Source organism: Manis pentadactyla, chromosome X (assembly GCF_030020395.1).
Source record: "Manis pentadactyla isolate mManPen7 chromosome X, mManPen7.hap1, whole genome shotgun sequence".
In the NCBI taxonomy this organism is placed as follows: domain Eukaryota; kingdom Metazoa; phylum Chordata; class Mammalia; order Pholidota; family Manidae; genus Manis; species Manis pentadactyla.
This window is the reverse complement of record NC_080038.1, coordinates 13,138,235-13,155,329: the sequence shown is the minus strand read 5'-3', so window position 1 is coordinate 13,155,329 and position 17,095 is coordinate 13,138,235. Positions and strand designations below refer to the sequence as shown.

The window sequence follows — 17,095 nt, the reverse complement described above, 5'->3', positions numbered from 1 at the left end:
CCGCAACAGCGTGCTGTCTTTCTGCAATTTTTTCATACCACTCTGTCTCCCCAGGAGAAGGTAATTACTTGGTTGAGAACAGGTTGGTTATAGCTGGGTGTGCACTCACCAAGCTGGAGCCTCGTCAGCAAGGCTGTTTCCAGCCCCTGCTGGCTCAAGCGACACTTGGCAAGTCATCGCTTTCCAACCCCATCCAATTGTTTCTGCCAGTTTGAGGAAATTGCGGAGCGGGTTGCAATATTGGCAGTTTAGAAGTGCATATTACACAGGGTTATAGAACCAAATTTTGAAACCTTGTTTTTGTGTATCTTGTCTACCTTTGCTGTTTATTTTTAAAGAGCAATGAGATACTTTTAGCAGTGCGCGTGTTGCATGAAGCTCGAATTGTTAGAAAATTCAGGGTGAAGATGGAAGGTCTCAGCCCATGGGAATGTGCTTTATTTTCAAGCCGACATTTCAGCAAGGAGGCAATGGAAGCTTTCCATTTTGCTTCCCTTGTTCTGGTATCTCGTGTTGCCTAGAGCAGGAAGCAGCCAACTACAACGGGTGGGCCAAATCTGCCCACCTCCTGGTTTTGTATGGCCAGTAAGCTAAGAATGGGTTTTATATTTGTAAATGGTTGAAAAAAATTCAAAAGACAGATATTTCGTGACACCCAAAAACCATATGGAATTCAAATTTCAGTGTCCATAAATCAAGTTTTGTTGGCACACAGCCACGCCTTATATTTACATATTGTCTGTGGCTGCTTTCACACCACAGTGGCAGAGTTGAGTGGTCACAGTAGACAGTGTGGCCTGCAAAGCCCGAAATATTTACTCTCTGCCTCTTTTCCAACAAAACTTGGTGGCCTCTGGTCACAGAGCACGGGTTCCCCACTGGGAATGCATCCTGGGAGCTTTGAGAAGTACAGATGCACATAGCCTGCCCCTAAAGACACTGATTTAATTATGTGGAGTGTGCCAAATAGGAACTGGTCGTTTAAAAAACTCCAGGTGGTTCTCCTTTGCAGCCAAGGTTCAGAACCTCATAACGCAGTATAAAGAGGTATAAAACTTGATTTACTCATGATTTGAGGACCTAAAACAATATCTGCTCCCTTATATAATAACATGGAAACACTGATTTCCTTTCCTTTCCTTGTGCTTTTATCAAGCTGATTCTGATTCTTGACCTCTTGCCTACTTCAGCTTTCATTTCTTTGCCCTGTCCAAGTGTCTCTCCTTGGCTCACGTGTTGCCAAATACCATTGAAGAAAAGCAGGAAAGCAAGGTTGACTGATAGTCTTTCATAATTACTACCACCTCCTTCGGGTTTTGATTAAGAATTCATGGCTCCTCTGGGTAGAGGGAGGCCATGGTGGCTGGTGAATGCATAGCTAGGAAAGTCCCCTTTCCTTGACCATCTAGCAACATTCCACCCACCTCTCTTCTAAGATGAAGTTTAAGAATTGACTAATGCAACCCTTTCTGCCTACCCCCCGACTCCAGACCTGGTAGAATTGTCCCCTCAAGCCTCTGCACCCCACTGCGACCCCCATAGACTTTTCCCCCAGCGGCTGGGACACCAACTGACATTTACTGGTTGACATGCTTATCTACGTCCACTAGGTGGCTCTTTGCTTTGGTGGTAGGGCCATGTCTTAGTAATGTCTATGGTCCTGGTTTCCAGCATTATGAATATTATCCAGCAGGTGCTCAATAAATATTCTGTAGTGAAGGAGGGAAGGAAGAAACAAAACTCTATTTTCTCAGGATATCCAGGTGTTTCCTGAAATGACATCATGGGTATTAGAAATCGCAGGTTGGAGACAGTGCATTGTTGGAGACAGCAACTTAGAACAAATCACTGAAAGACAACTCCTGGCTTTGGCAGAAAGCTTTGGTGGAGAACACCAACGTGACGAGGATAGTATCGAATGATGTGGGATCAGCCACCACACTGAAGACCAGACTTTACTGAAGACAGTGAGGACCACTCCAGGGGGGGACTCTCCCGGGATCCAGGGTGGCCCTGCTGGAAAGTCTGCTTTGCTCAGGAAAAATTCTTGGCAATTCCCTGTAACAAACTCAGTTAGCAACTTGACCATCCTTTGGTTTAGAGCAGCCCTCTGGGCTAGCTCAAATGGTCAGTTTGCCCTGTCTCTGAATCCTCAGTTCCTTCTGCTCACTTCTTTACTGTCTCACTTCTCTAGTCTAGTCTACAGACTATACGAGGGGAGAGATTATGTCACTGAACTCACCACTGTATATGTGTATATAACGTGGTGCCTGACACATAGAGGCTGTGTTAAAAATAATTGTTGAATGAATGAACGAGTCTGCAAGACTCAGAGCTCTAATTTCCTTCGTCTGCTATTGTGGGTCATGGTGTTCCACCCCACAGAATCCAGAAGCACTTGTCCTGATGAGTCTAAAGTTCAGGTATTCTTAACCTCAGGTCCATAGACCCTTAGTTGGTCCATGGATAGAATTTAAGGGGTCTGTGTCTGTACATGGAAAAAACGCCTCTTTATTTTCACTAACCTTTAACTGAATCATAGCTTTTCCTCCAATCATAACGTAGGTGACAAACCACAGTAGTATATTAGCAGAACCTATGGTTTTGTTACTGATAGAATCTTTTATGCTCATTAGCAATTCAGAATTATTGTAGTAATTGTACCTGCCACCAGATTGTGTTATTTAATGTGTTAATAAAAAAGCACTCATACTACTATGTCAAAAATTTATTAAATGACCAAATTAATCTTAATTAACCTGAATGAATGCATTAAAATTCTAATGTCATTTCCAAGTGACTGGATTCCTTTGTAAGCCTACATATTTTACTTTGTACATTTTAAAGTTCTTAGAAGAGGTCCCTAAGCTTTACCACACCACCACAGGAGTCTCTGCCACAAACCAGGTTAATAACTTTTATCTGTACAGGTTATAGAGGTGGATCCCAGTTTGTAAAAATGCACCAAGAAATACACATATTTTGAAGTATATTATATGTCAATTAAATGTTTTTTTTAATTGGCCTGAACCAATCATGTGAATCTCATATCACTCATTAATCTGTTAAAGAGTATATATCCCAATCTGAGCCAATGAGGAAATTCTGTGGGGGGACTGGACAGGAGACATGGAGCCGCTATGGCCATCCCGCAGATGGGGACAGAGCCAAGCGGAGCTGGAGATGCAACATCATGTGCTTGGAGTCTGCTCTGCCTCTGGGCACCTTGTAATCAGGCTAATATATTTTTTTGTTGCTTAAATCAATTTGAGACCAATTTTCCATTGCTTGCAACCCAATGCATCCTTACCAATACGCAGGTGTGAACACAGAAAGGTGAATTCTCTTCTTTAAGCCCCACTCTTTGATTTAGACAATGACCTCCAGAAGCATTTGGTTCCTTATTGTATCTACTTGAGCCCCCACAGCATGATCATACTGTGATTATGAGTCTGAGCATGACCATCTCATGATCTTTTCTTATTAAATGCTTGGGCAGCCACCAGCTGGGAGGTGCATACATTGCCTGCAAGCCATGGGTTTTTACTCTAGTCTTTGAAGCTGGTGAGGGAAGGACAGTGCAGTGCAGCAGGTGTCCTCGTACCATCCATGCAGAACCTAGGCAAGAGTGATTAGTACTCACAACATTAATAAGAACAGTTTCTTCCAGTGCTGGGTGTAGAACTTTTCCCAGGCATAGATGAGGGGAATCTCCTACACAGTCCCTCACAGACTCTGCTTCCACTGTGAGATGGTTGTCCAGCTCAGGAGCTGATTGCCTGCCGGCTGCTGATCTTCTCTTCACACCTTAGTACATGGAACGTGGCTGGCCACCCATGGCCACACAAGTTAGCAGCTAGCATGCCCTGATAGGCTAGTCTGGGCCCTATTCATTCTGTGTTCAATTCCCTTTGTGACCTTAGCATACCCAAACTTTGATGTTCCTTTGTGGCCCCTGGACTTAGAAAGCTACATGACATCATCTGTTGTATCAATTGTATTGATCAATTCAGAGAACCAACTTTGGCTTTTCATCCTGCTTTGTTATTTTCTATTCTCTGATTTCTGTTCTCATCTTTATTATTTCCTTCCTTCTACTTTTTTCTGGGCTTGATTTGTTGTTCTTTAACTCTTTGAAATGGACACATAGATTATGGGTTTCCACCCTGTCTTCCCTAATATATACATTTAAAGCTCTAATTTCTCCTCTATGTACTGTTCTAGCTGTACCCATAAGTCTTGATGTGCAGTATCTTTCCTTATCATGAGTTCAAAATGCTTTCTAATTTCCATTGTGATTTCTTCTTTGACTCTTGGATTATGTGGAAGTGTATGGCTTAATTTTCAATCAGTTGTGAGTTTTCTAGTAATTTTTTTGTTATTGATTTCTAGCTTAAGATCACAGTGATCAGAGAACAGAATCTGAATGACTTCCATCCTTTGAAGTTTGCTGAGACTTGATTACCCAGTATAAGGCAAATTTCAGTAAATGTTCCTTGTGCACTTGAAAAAAGAACGTGTATTCTGTTATTGTTGGGGATTGCCCCTGTTTTCAGCCTCTCTCCATGCTTTATCATTTTGTCTCTTCCCTCTTTTCAGACATCAGCATCATCTCCTGCAATGGGATTTCCCGCCGAGAGCTCCTGTCTCTACCCCGAGGCCGCTGGGCACCTCCTCACCTGTGGGCCGGTGAGTCATGTGGAATTTGGCCAGCCAGTGCCTTTTCCCTAGTTCCTAGGAGGCCAGCTGGGGCAGTCACTCTGTGCTGGGGAGAATTATCATAGCACTGAGACCTAAAATGGAGCAATACCATGGAAAAGTGCTTCACTTCCACACAGTGTGATCCAAATAAATATCCCCTTCATCAATAAAAACACACTTATGCACATACACACTGTTTCTGTCTGGGGGCAGGTGGCAAGGTCACCAAATGACCATGGAGAGGGTGGGCTTGGGGGACCTGGGTTCTGACCCATACACCCCTGCTACATGTGCAAGAGGACCTTCGCATGGCTATGGCCCAAGGGCATTGCGGGTGCTCTGGGTGGCTGTGCCGTTGAAACCCAAAGATAAACTGGAGCAAAGGTGGATCTCAGCTGCAATATTGTACACCGTGAATGGTGTGAGAAAGGGGATGTACGTTTAGGATATGCGAGTAGGTATGGCCCTCCTCAGGCCCTTGCCATTTTATATGAATCTGCCTAAACAGTGATGCCTACTAACTAGTTAACTCTCCCGACTGTGAGCACTATATAGGCAGCTTTACTGCCATGTATGTTTTTCACAGTCAAAATAACGTAGGGTAAAATTTGCACCAACTGTGAGTCAGTGCTGAAGAGAATAATTAGGAAAGAAAGATGAGGGCGCCAAAGCGACGGCAAAGAGCAGTGCTCTGCCTAAGGTGACATTGAGGGACTGAGGCAAGCAAATTGGGGGTCAAAGCTGCCTTTCTGTGGGGGCAGGAATGATGTATGGAAGATGGCATCTCCACATGCTTGGGTACAAAGACCTCAGGTCAGAGTCAAATCTCTGTAATCTTTTTTTAAAATTTTCTTTCAAATCTCTGTAATCTTGACTGAAGGGGCATACGGGGGGTGACAGAGAAATGGTTCTGGGTAGTCAAGAACTTTCCGTCTGTGTCTGACCCACCAATTCACTTCTCCATACAGATTCAGGGATCAGGTAGTCAAGGGGGCTGGTGGGACTTTCTTCCAGAGGAGAAATTTAGGAGAGAGAGATTAATGTGATGAACCACAGTCCCTGTGGCCACAGGTGGACTTGGGGCCGCAAATGATACTTGCCATCTTCCTCGTCCACAATCCTAAGTTCCCTTCAGCCTCAGCAACCATCTCTGCTCTCGGAGGCTTGCCTGGTAATGGGATCCAAAGCCCTATTCCTAGGAGTCTAAGCCCTGGTGACTATCCTCTTCTCAGCCTGGGGTTGACGCCCATGCCTCCTCCCAATCACACTCAGGCAAGGGGCTACCGGGAGGCGCCCAAGCAGGTCGCCTGGGCTCCATGCCTGCCCCTCCCTGCCCCTGTCTGTGCAAGCAGCCCTGCCTCCCCTGCTGATCGGGGCCAGTTACCCCTGTAAGGCTGCACTCCACTATTTGTCTCTTGGACCCAGGACACAGAGCACACAAAATGTCCAGGTGGCAGCTTGCTGTGTCCTCTGAAGGGAAACTTGGGCGGCCAGATTGTGCCCCCTTTGGGACGTCCTAATCAAGCAGAACCCAAGTTGAAGGTATGGGGAGCACAAAGTCCCCCAGTGAGTCACCGGGGATACTGGCAAGTGGGGTCACACCTGCTTCCACTTCTTGGTTTACAGACCCACATGCTCTTCTTGTGGGGGGCACAGTGCCTCATAGAAGTCTCTGACTCAGTGTGTATACCGAGTCCTGGAGGCTGGCACTCTATCTTCACAGTCTTGCCTCTGAGCTGGCCCTCCAGCAGCCGATCCCATTACCGGATGACAGCCAGTTGCATTCTGAATGTAATATAACCAGTGGATCCCGTCATCCTGGCTCACTCCCCAACCTCTGGTGCTGTGAAATGCAGTGTCCCGGTCACATGCTATGTTGTATGGGATTCCAGCCTTGCGGGCCAGGCAACTGAGGCCCTGGGAGGGGTGCTGGCTGTGGCTCTGCAGGCAGAAAAGGTGAACCCATATCTGGAATAAGTGTCTATTTCTGTGAGAATGAACTGCTGAAGTTCTCAGGCTGGGAGGGACCCAGATGAAGCCACCGGCTACCACGGGGCCTATCAGTCTCCTCAAGGAAAAGCACCGCATTGGAGACAGCATTCGTCTGTGGTGCTCACAGGTTGGGCACGCTGAGGTGGCAGTGACAGATTCCTGTGGGACCTAGGTGTGACCTGCATCTCAGCACCGTGGTTACTCCACTGTTGCCATCGTGCCAGTTCTGTGCTGGCCGATGACAAAGGCTGGATGCTGCCAACTAGCCGGGTCATTTTGTCTCCTTGGGTGGGTATTCAGTGCACCTGTCCATGGTGTATATTTTCTGGTGGGCGGTCACATGAGAATCATGGAGCCTCACACTTCATACCCACTTTCGTATGTCCATCCACATGCCAGAATTTGTCACCAAACTCACGCAAACACAAGGCAGCCAGAGAGCATATTCCAACTTACATGCTCAGAAAACGGAGAGCAGGAACTCTTTGGAGAATAGCAATAAGGACGCCACAGTTCCCATTTGTCCTACTCTGTTAGAAGGGTTTCAAAGCATGTTTTTTTCTCTCATGTTCTACAGAGTTTTAAGGAAAGTAAATGTTTACTGATAGCTTGCTTTTCTTCCTAGAATCTAAGTGATGTCCCCTTAGGGCTGGCTTAGAGACAGAATAGCTGTTGGGTTTTACTCAGAACGCTACTCTGTTTTGCTTTGCTATGGTAAAAGCATGCTATTCCTGGTGTTTTTGCCCTGTTAGGGAGGGTTTTTTAAAAGCAGCTATTCATTACTCATACAAATAGGCTTTGGGTTAGCCCACCCAACTGGTCCACTGGCCATGCCCATGCACATCTGAATCCCACTGAGACAAATCTGGCCTGCCGTCACCCGTATATTACTATTTATAATTTCTTGGCCCTCAGTTGATTTGCTCCCCAGCTACAATGTAAGTTTCTTGAATGCTGAGATCGTGTCTCTGTTCTCTTTACAGCCCCAGTTTCTAGGGCAATATCCTACCCACATAAAATGCTTTGCAATATTTGTCATTGGTGATGAAGTGATTCTAGAAAGCAAACAAAACGGGTTTTATGGCAAAGATAGCCACCCATGCAAATAATGTAAGGCAAATAGTTCTCAAAGGATAAACAGGACCCAGAATGCTTTTTCCCCAGGGCGCCCGCTGATCTGGCATGTATGCTGTGACCTCTAGCTAATGGAACCTCTGCGTGTTGAGCCCGGAGAGTCGGAGGGCCTGGTTGACATTTTATGTGGTGAATGTTCAGAGGATTGCAGTTCCTCAGGAAGGCTTTATTGAATCTGAATCCCAGAAAGCAGGACAACCTTAGCCCAGTCTGTGTCAATTAAAAGAGTGTAACCATTTTATTTTATGTGCAAGACCTTCAGCTGCTCAAGGCAACATTTTCAAGTTAAAGAAGTAGTTCTTCGGGGCCCTTGCTTTCTATTTCTATTCCTTTCCCCATTTGAACTTTCACCCCCAACCCAGAAGCAAAAACAAAATGCCTTCTATTTGGAGAAACCAAGAAATTGTTTTGATATTTTGTTTTATGACCCAAGCCTATGTATTACTGGCTGCCATGGTGTTATTGTCCCTGCACACTCATCATTCATAGCTACAGGGGTGAAGATATTTCATAGTATGTAATGTCTGGTACACATTTTGATGCATAAATTTTGGTTGTCAAGATGGTGATTTAATAGGAACTTATAGATTCATTGTAGAATATTTTTAATGCCTAGGTTTTTAAAAAAATGTGTGTGCGCATATGTGCATATTCTTTTTATTTCTCTCTTCTTGGAAATGGTATTTCTTTGTAATATTGTCCCACTTTATCATGGTCTGAGTCTAACAAATTTTGGCACTAGGCTTAAAGTAAATTAAGGAAAAATCATTTATTCTCTTAAGAGTCAGGAAGTAAAGCATCTTGATTTCATATCCATAATGCAGTAGTAAACCCAGTGTCTCATGCCCTGAGACGTCAGGCATGTAAGTTGAATAGGAGGTTTCTCATTTTAACATATTATTTCTTTGGGAATATAAATTGCAGACATTGGATGAACCCTCTGACAATTCAGGCTGTTACAAAACAAAATTCATCTGAGATGATTTTAAAGATCTTAATGTCTTTATTCAACTACTCATGCCTCGGGCAGCACTCCATCTAGGAGACGGGCACTGGAGGAGCTTTACAAAAGGAAAGGCTTTTATAGGCAGCAGGGCGACGGAATAAGGAAGGAAGTTATGCCAGCAGAAAGTGGATTGGTGGTGGCACGGTCACTTTCCTTTAGGGGACGGCAGGGGCCTCTCAGGTTACTGGCCTACCTAGTGCAGATCAGGTGATTCCCAGCTGACTGCTTTAAGATTCCTTTTCTGGGAGAGCTGAAACTGTAATCAACTTAAGTTTGGTGACATAGGGCTTAGCATAAGTGGCTCCATGTAGGGCCTGTTGACATGTTTTCAACAAGGTTTGTGACAGTCTGAATTATTTTGAGTATTTTTTTAGTCTAACATGCAATTTTTAGTTTTTACTCCTTGTTAATTAGCATTTCTCTGTCTCTGTCTCTCATTCACTTGCCCTTGTCCCTTCTTGCTTTCATTCGTGCTTTCATTCATACTCTTGTTAATCAGTTTGGTGTTTCTCATCTCCTCCACTAGTTTTCTCACTGGTTTCAGCAGAAATTTCTTGGCAAAGAAATCTAATTGCTCCTCTTGGCTATAAATTGACCCCAGCCCAGTGAGATTATCCTGAAGAGGAATTAGGTGTTCCTAAGGTGTCTTACCTGGTGTTAAAACCCCTGTAATACTTGCGAGCTCCCAAAATCAAAGAGCAAAATTTTCCTCTTCATGTAGGTAGTCCAGAATAAAAGTCAGGATATAAACTGGAAGATATTTTTTTCAAATAATCTGAATAATTCCTCAAGAGGAATTTACGCTTTAAATGCCTTTGCTACATTCTTCTGAAAGTTGGGGGCAGGCATGGGTTATAATAATGAAGAGCTGACATTCCTGGGCAATGGAAAAGGCAATGGTGATTTTACTACATTGTGTTTAGTAATTTGCTTTCAGCAACTGGGCCATTCTGACCAGCCAAGGCTAGGAAAAGGGACGGAAACCAGCCAAGAACGCCACTAGAAATTGTTCTCCCCATGTCTCACCCCACTGACTGTCAGCTCAGACTTTGGAAAACACCACTCAATGCAAGACAAGCAATCGGAATATTATAGGATAATATATGGTCGGGGCAGATAGAAACCAGAGAGCAACACTGTCCAGTGGAAGTATAATGGGAGCCATGTGTGTAATTTAAAATTTTCCAGTAGCCACATGAACAGATGTGAAAAGAAACTGGTGAAAATTATAGTAACACTTAATTTAACAATATGTCCAAGATAATGTCATTTCAACATGTGATCAGTATAAAAATATTAATGGGATATTTTATATTCTTTTTGGCTCTAAGTCTTCGAAATGTGGTATGTATTGTACACCTCTAGCTTATCTCAATTCAGACTTGCCACATTTCAGGCATTCAGTAGCTGCATGTGACAAGTCACTATCACCGTGGACAGAGCAGGCATGGGGAATATTTCATCTGATACCTTCTCTCTGACAAAAAGGACTCGGGAACCAGAAAGGTGAAACTATTCGCCACACTCAACCTCTTGTGTCAGAAAGCAAGACTCCAAACTGATCTTCTAATACCTCTCAAGGCCACTTTGCACTACTTCAAGAGGTTTCCTTGGCCTGAAATTTTATTGACTACCTCCCCCAAATCTCAACTTTATTTTGCCTCTGCAGTTTTCATCAAGAAAAATAATCTTACCACAGGAACAAGAGTTCAAAGACAGATTGTCACGTGAGACTTCAGCAGGGCCCTCACTGGTTAACAAGGAAGTGAAGAGATATTAAACAATATTTTTAAAGCCCCTATCTGCTTTAAGTGAGTTAAACATCTCTAAACCTGGGTAAATGATACCTGGGGTCACTGAGAGAACATGCAGGTGGGGTAACAAAACTGCTCTTGGTGACCAGGAAAATGATGGAGAGGGGAAGAAATGCTAGAGGAATGGCAGAGATCTGGATTTTCCACCTGGAAAAAGCAAGTGATGCCATAGCACTTACTAGGTGCCAAGCACTGGTCTGAGTGCTTTACAGATGTTCATTCATTCATTCTCACAACCTTATGAGACAGGTACTAATACTGTACTAACTTCTTGGATGAGGAAACTGAGACACCGGGAGATTAAGTAATCTAGGGGGTGGAGCCAGGGTTCAAGCTCGGGAGTGTAACTCTGGAGTCTAACTGTTTGAATTGGCCTTGTCCTATATGGCCCATAGGCTGAAGAGTTTGGTGTATGTCTAGTTCCCTGCCCTCTCACCCTTCCTCTCCCCGTGGCTGGGGATTGTCTGATATTACTTGAAAGTTCAGCCCAATCCAGGCTCTTGGTAGGAGGTGACTTCAGTAAGAGAGGTCCTAGGCCAATGCTTTGGGAGTCCACCATCATATCCCATTGGCTACCATTCCCCACCCTGACCCATGGCCTTGGGTCTGGGTCCTGGGCCCTTCCTTACATTATCCATCCCTATTTTAGGTACTGGACTCTATTCTTGGACCCCAGCTGGCAACTTGCTGACAGAAAACCCTGATAGCCCAGTCTCCTCAGGTCACTGTACACCAGTGATTTAGAAGCACTTAAAATGGAAAGTGATGGTTATTAGGAAATCCTTCTAAAACCAAACTCATTCCCTCTTCCTCTTTTTTGGGTAGTGTTACTAAAATTGTCAATAAGAAGAATGCCTTAGACATACACCTGGACCTCAGCAAGCTGTTTAACAGGGCTGTCATGATGTTTTGGTAAGAAGCACAGAGTGTGGTCTGGATGATAGGCTAGATATGTGAATTCATGTCTGGTCTTGAATGTCAGCTTGAAGCTAGATCTTCAGTACTGTTGTAAGAAGAGCCTTTCTTCTAACATTGTTCTGTTCTACTTTTTTTAATTAAACACTCTATTATGAGGAAAGCTCATATGTGTAGAAATGCAGAATAGAGATGAATATGTTTCATGGCTAATGGCATATTCAGAAGTCAGAGTCCTCCACAAGCTAGAATGAAGGGTTAAAATGAACAAGATTAAATGCAACAAAGATGTGTGTAAATGCATGTACTTCTGTTGAAAAATTAAGCTGTATAAAAACAGTATGAAAGAAACATGTATCAACATTAATATAGAGATGGTAGATGGGGAGCCTTTAATTTATGATAAACTCATTCTGAGCTAAAAGTGTGTGTAGCTGCCAAGTATCAAATGTAATCTTGGACTATATTAATTATAGTATAATGGGAGGGCTAATTCCATTGTACTTGGTACCTGCCAGACTCTGTCTGGGTTACTGTACTCAGATCATGACAGGCTGACAAACTGCAATGGATCTGAGACAGGCAGCCAGGGTAGAAAAGGTTCTGGAACTAATGGTATGCTGGAGCCGGCTGGTAGTCACTTGCTGGAAGTTGCTAAGTATTCAGGAATTATGTGAGCTGGTTGTTAAGCCCTTGGCAGCTTGAAATGGGCCAGAGTGGGTGTATTTACACCATGGCAACCAGCAAGTGTTGTAAATTAGGACTTTTTGTTTTCCAGAGAGTAGGTGTAAGGACAACACTATCAGCAACCCTCTGGTAAGAAGAATAACTAAAGACAGAGGGTGTTGCCATCACTAATTATCAGGGAAATACAAATAAAAACCACAGTGAGATATCACCTCACACCAGTTAGGATAGCCAACATAGAAAAGACTAGGAACCACAAATGCTGGTGAGGATGTGGAGAAAGGGGAACCCTCCTACACTGCTGGTGGGAATGTAAGCTAGTTCAACCATTGTGGAAAGTAATATGGAGGTTCCTCAAAAAACTAAAAATAGAAATACCATTTGACCCAGGAATTCCACTCAGGAATTTACCCAAAGAAAACAACTTCTCAGATTCAAAAAGATATATATGCACCCCTATGTTTATCACAGCACTATTTGCAATAGCCAGGAAATGGAAGCAACCTAAGTGTCCATCAGCAGATGAATGGGTAAAGAAGATGTGGTACATATACACAATGGAATATTATTCAGCCATAAGGAGAAAACAAATCCTACCATTTGCAACAACATGGATGGAGCTAGAGGGTATTATGCTCAGTGAAATAAGCCAGGCAGAGAAAGACAATTACCAAATGATTTCCCTCATTTGTGGAGCATAACAACAAAGCAAAACTGAAGGAACAAAATAGCAGCAGACTCACAGACTCCAAGAAGGGACTAGTGGTTACCAAAGGGGAGGGGTGAGGAAGGTCTGGTGGGGAGGGAGGGAGAAGGGGATTGTGGGGTGTCATGATTGGTGCACATGGGGAAGACAGTATACGTCAGAGAAGACAAATAGGGACTCTGGCATCTTGCTATGCTGATGGACAGTGACTGCAATGGGGTATGGGGAGGACTTGATAATAAGGGTGAATGTAATAACCACATTGTTTTTCTTGTGAAACTTTTATAAGAGTGTATATCAATGATAACTTAATAATAAAAAAAAGAAGACACAGGTTGTTGCATTCATCAAAAAGAAAAAAGTCTTGAGGGGGCTGGTGAGGGCATCAAAGCTATCTTTATATACTTGAAGAGTTCAGAATTTCTTTTTCAGCAAATCACAGCAATGCTTCTCAAACATTCCTATCTTTAAGGACAGAACAACCAGAGCTCCCACAGCCTCCCCACCCAGGTAGAGACAGTCCTTTGAAGTTTCTCATATTTAGAAGTCATGCAGATTTTACATTTTACTCCATAAATGATCCATATCTTTCTGACTACAAAAAATAATGGATTAAAGAGGCACTTCTCAAACTTTTCTGTCTGTGAATCACCTGGGGATCTTGTGAACGTGCAAGTTCCAATTGAGTAGGCCTAGGGGAGAGACGGAGATTTGAATTTCTAACAAGCCCCCAGGTGGTACCCAAGCTGCTGGTCCATGCCTACTGTGAGTAACAAAGGTTGAAATCATGGATGACAGAGGTGACCCCTGAACAACGTGGGAGTAAGGGGTGCTGACCCCCCATGCTGTCAAAAACCCACATATAACTTTGGCCCTCCCAAAACTTTACTAATAGCCTATAGTTGACTGGAAGTCTTACGGATTATAGTAACAGTCAATTAGCACATGTTTTATATGTTCTATGTATTATAAACTGTGTTCTTGCAATAAAGTCAGCTGGAAGAAAGAAAAGAAAATGTTTTTTTCAAATTGCTGCAAATCTCTAAAACATTTTCTAATGTATTTATTGAAAAAAAGCCACAAATCAGTGGACCCACACAGTTCAAACCCATGTTGTTCAAGAGTCAGTTGTAGTCTCTTTACTGGCCTTCTCTTCCCCCATGTCCATATCCTGGTAACTTCAGCACCCAAGGTGATGTGCCATGTTTAATCTGTATTTAATCTCTGTCTCCCACAAAGACACAAGCCCCTGGGGCTATACACATATACCTGTGAAAAGCTTAGAGTTAAAACTTTTTAGATTTACTTGTGTTTCATTATTCGTCCTCTAGTTGAATTTCTTTTGACTGAACAGTACTTAAACTTGTACTTTCTTCCTATGTTGAAAAAGAGTGGAAGAAATTTATTCTTTGACCCATTGTAAGGAAATTGTCAAGGACTTCATTCACTCCATTACATTCTGTTGTCTATTTGAGGAGGACTCAGGGGAAGTTTTCCTCTAGTTTTATTTCCAAGAATTGCTTCTTCTGAATTAATTCTTTTGATCTTACTGAAAGCCTGGATCTTGTAGTTGCATGCGTTTTCCTCTTTCACCCAACATTCTTCCAACACAAACTGACTGAGCACCTGCTGGGCTCCAGGCACCCGTCTAGGTCCCCAGGAACAAAGCAGACACATCCCTGCCCTCGTGGAGCCTATATTCCATTCTCTTCCTTCTGTAGGACCCAAGGGCAGGCTGGCCCCAAGTGTGCCACTTTGGCATGCAGATTATTTCGAACTAAAAGCAGTCCAGGCCCAAAGGACTCCGGAAGCAAGTTTGACCTTCCCCTAACAACCTAAAAGAATTTAGACGGAGGACCTGCTCCAGGAAGCAAGCCATCGCCTTACGTAACCACGTTATAGTATGAACTAGGAGTGGTAGAAGAGCTGGAATTTAACAGAGTCTGTTTCTTGAAATTCCTCTCTGTCCCATTGTTTCTTTGTGGCCCAGAAAACATTTGTTTACCAAACATTTACTCTTTCATATTCTTGTGAATTGCTTTCCTTCCCTTTGAAGTCTGAGGCCCCTACTCACCCTGCTTCTCCTTAGTTCAAGAAGACATCTATACCTCATTTTGCCTGTCTTTGGAATCTCATGTTTGTGTGGATTCTCCATGTGTAAGTGTGCATGCACGTAATTGAACTTTATTTTCTCTTGTTAATCTGTCTCATGTCAATTTAATTCTTAGACCATCTAAAAGAATCTTGAAGGGTAGAGGAAAATTCTTCCTCCCCAACACCTCCAGTTGTTAGAAAATACGAGCCACATTGGAGACCACTTCCAATAACTCTTTGGGCCTGATGAGAGATATTTCTGGTTTGAATCTGGCTCCTTGGTTGTACGGTTTCCTAACCCTCATCTTCTCTTTCTGGATCCCCTCATCTTTTTATTTTTCTCTTTGGGTACTGTGTGCATTTTATTTGTTGTAAGCTGCCTCAAATCCTCCATGGAATGAGGCAGTGTATAAAGAACTCGTTAAATATATGGAGTTGGAGAAGTCAGAACTAAAGCTGATGTAGCAAAGTTATAGGGAATTAAACTTGAGCCTCATATGCAAATAGTCTTATGTCCTGAAATGGAATGGCTCACCGAATGATATAGTGACTTTTCTGACACCGATGTTGGCAGTTCACCTTGTTTGGGAATTTTGGCATGGGGCTTCTGGACATGAAGGGCATATGTGCTAGTCAAGGCTGCAGATGGTTCCTATAATGGGGTTATATACACATCCCCAGGTTTTCAATTCTTTTCTAGACAGCAATGGCTCCTTCCCCCACCAGGCCCAGTATCTATTGGAGAAGATGAATTCTTTAGGGAAGATGGTGGCTCTGGGGAATCCCACATGTCCTGGTATGGATAGTTTTGGTGAGGGAGAGGGACTTCTGCCAAAAAAGGCAGCCCAGGGCTCAAATCCTCCCCCTGGAATATGTTTTGTGACACTCAGTAAAATCTAAACTCCTGCTTTTTCTTCTAACTTGTCTTGATCCAATTCATGCTTTTCTTCAGATGAATAAAATACCCCTGTGTTTATAGTGGATGCTGTAAACCAGCCAGCGTGATGTTCTTTATATCATAAGCAGCTGCTCTCTGAGCCAACAGAGTAAAAGAGGACGATTTGTATTTTTACAGCCAGATATGAAACCAGCTTTCAATAATTTGGGAAGCACGTGCCGCTGCTTGTGATCGTCAGGGTGCTGATTTTTAAATGAGCCCCTAAAGATTACAGGTACTACGATTAATATAACCCTGAAAGGGAGCCCCATTTTAGCCACTTATGTGAAAAGAGGAAATTTTAAAGAATTAATTGATTTTAAGTTCAATATGAAATATTGGCACTTGTGATGATACTACTCCGTGAATAGATAGAGGCAGCATTTATGACCTTTCTACATTCCATTCACTGAAAAATGACAGCTATGCTAAAGAAATACTTTCTTCCTTGCTACCAGCTTCTCCCAGTGAGAGCTTTTAGCGAAGGGCATAGAAAGTCCTGCCAATAAATAACAAAAATTTACTATTCCCACCATCATTTTACAGTTCTGCCCTCCCCCTAAGAGAAACACAGAGTGCAGAATAGATGAAATCAACTTGCTTTGCTCAGCACCAAGGACATACTATTGCTCAAACTGGGTGACCGGTGCGGGGGTGGGTGGGGGGGAATGAGTCCAGGAGAAATATACAGACTGATAATGGTGGCGCTCCAGACCCGTTTCTGGGCGGTGGTTGTCGTCGTGGTCGTCATTCTGATTTCCCACCACTAGTGGCTGCCTGCCCCAGTGCTTTCCATTGCCTCAGAAATCCGGATGGTCTTTACCATCTGAAGACATTGAAAGGCAGAAATCTCTTGAGTCAAAAGCCATCTAGAAGGAATCATGTCTGCACACCTTCTGTGGGACTGAACATTCCTCTCCTGTATAAGAGAGACAAGGATGCTTTAGAAGTGTATCTACAGACTCCCTGAATTGAGGAAGGAAAAGAGCCAGAGCCACAAAGAGCTTAACTGGAATGAAAAGCGTTTTCCTGGACTCCGCTGCCCTGGATTCATCAGGTCCAGCATAGGCAGCTTAAGGAGCTTGTTGGGGGGAAATTCCTTTCTCGTA

The 17,095-nt window shown here is 43.4% G+C and overlaps 1 protein-coding gene and 1 long non-coding RNA gene across 9 annotated transcripts in view; one reads left to right on the top strand and one right to left on the bottom strand.

The window, feature by feature from the left end:
* RAI2 (retinoic acid induced 2) overlaps nucleotides 1-17,095 on the top strand; it is a 347,676-nt gene that overhangs the window by 147,625 nt on the left and 182,956 nt on the right. For all 8 annotated transcript variants that reach the window (XM_036912885.2, XM_036912887.2, XM_036912886.2 and 5 more), the window contains one exon: nucleotides 4,600-4,689. In XM_036912885.2, coding sequence (XP_036768780.2) covers nucleotides 4,621-4,689 — 69 coding nt within the window. In that variant the 5' untranslated portion in view covers nucleotides 4,600-4,620. The remainder of the gene's footprint in view (nucleotides 1-4,599; nucleotides 4,690-17,095) is intronic.
* The window catches only part of LOC130682024 (uncharacterized), a 186,448-nt gene that overhangs the window by 44,506 nt on the left and 124,847 nt on the right, over nucleotides 1-17,095 (bottom strand). The window lies entirely within an intron of this gene.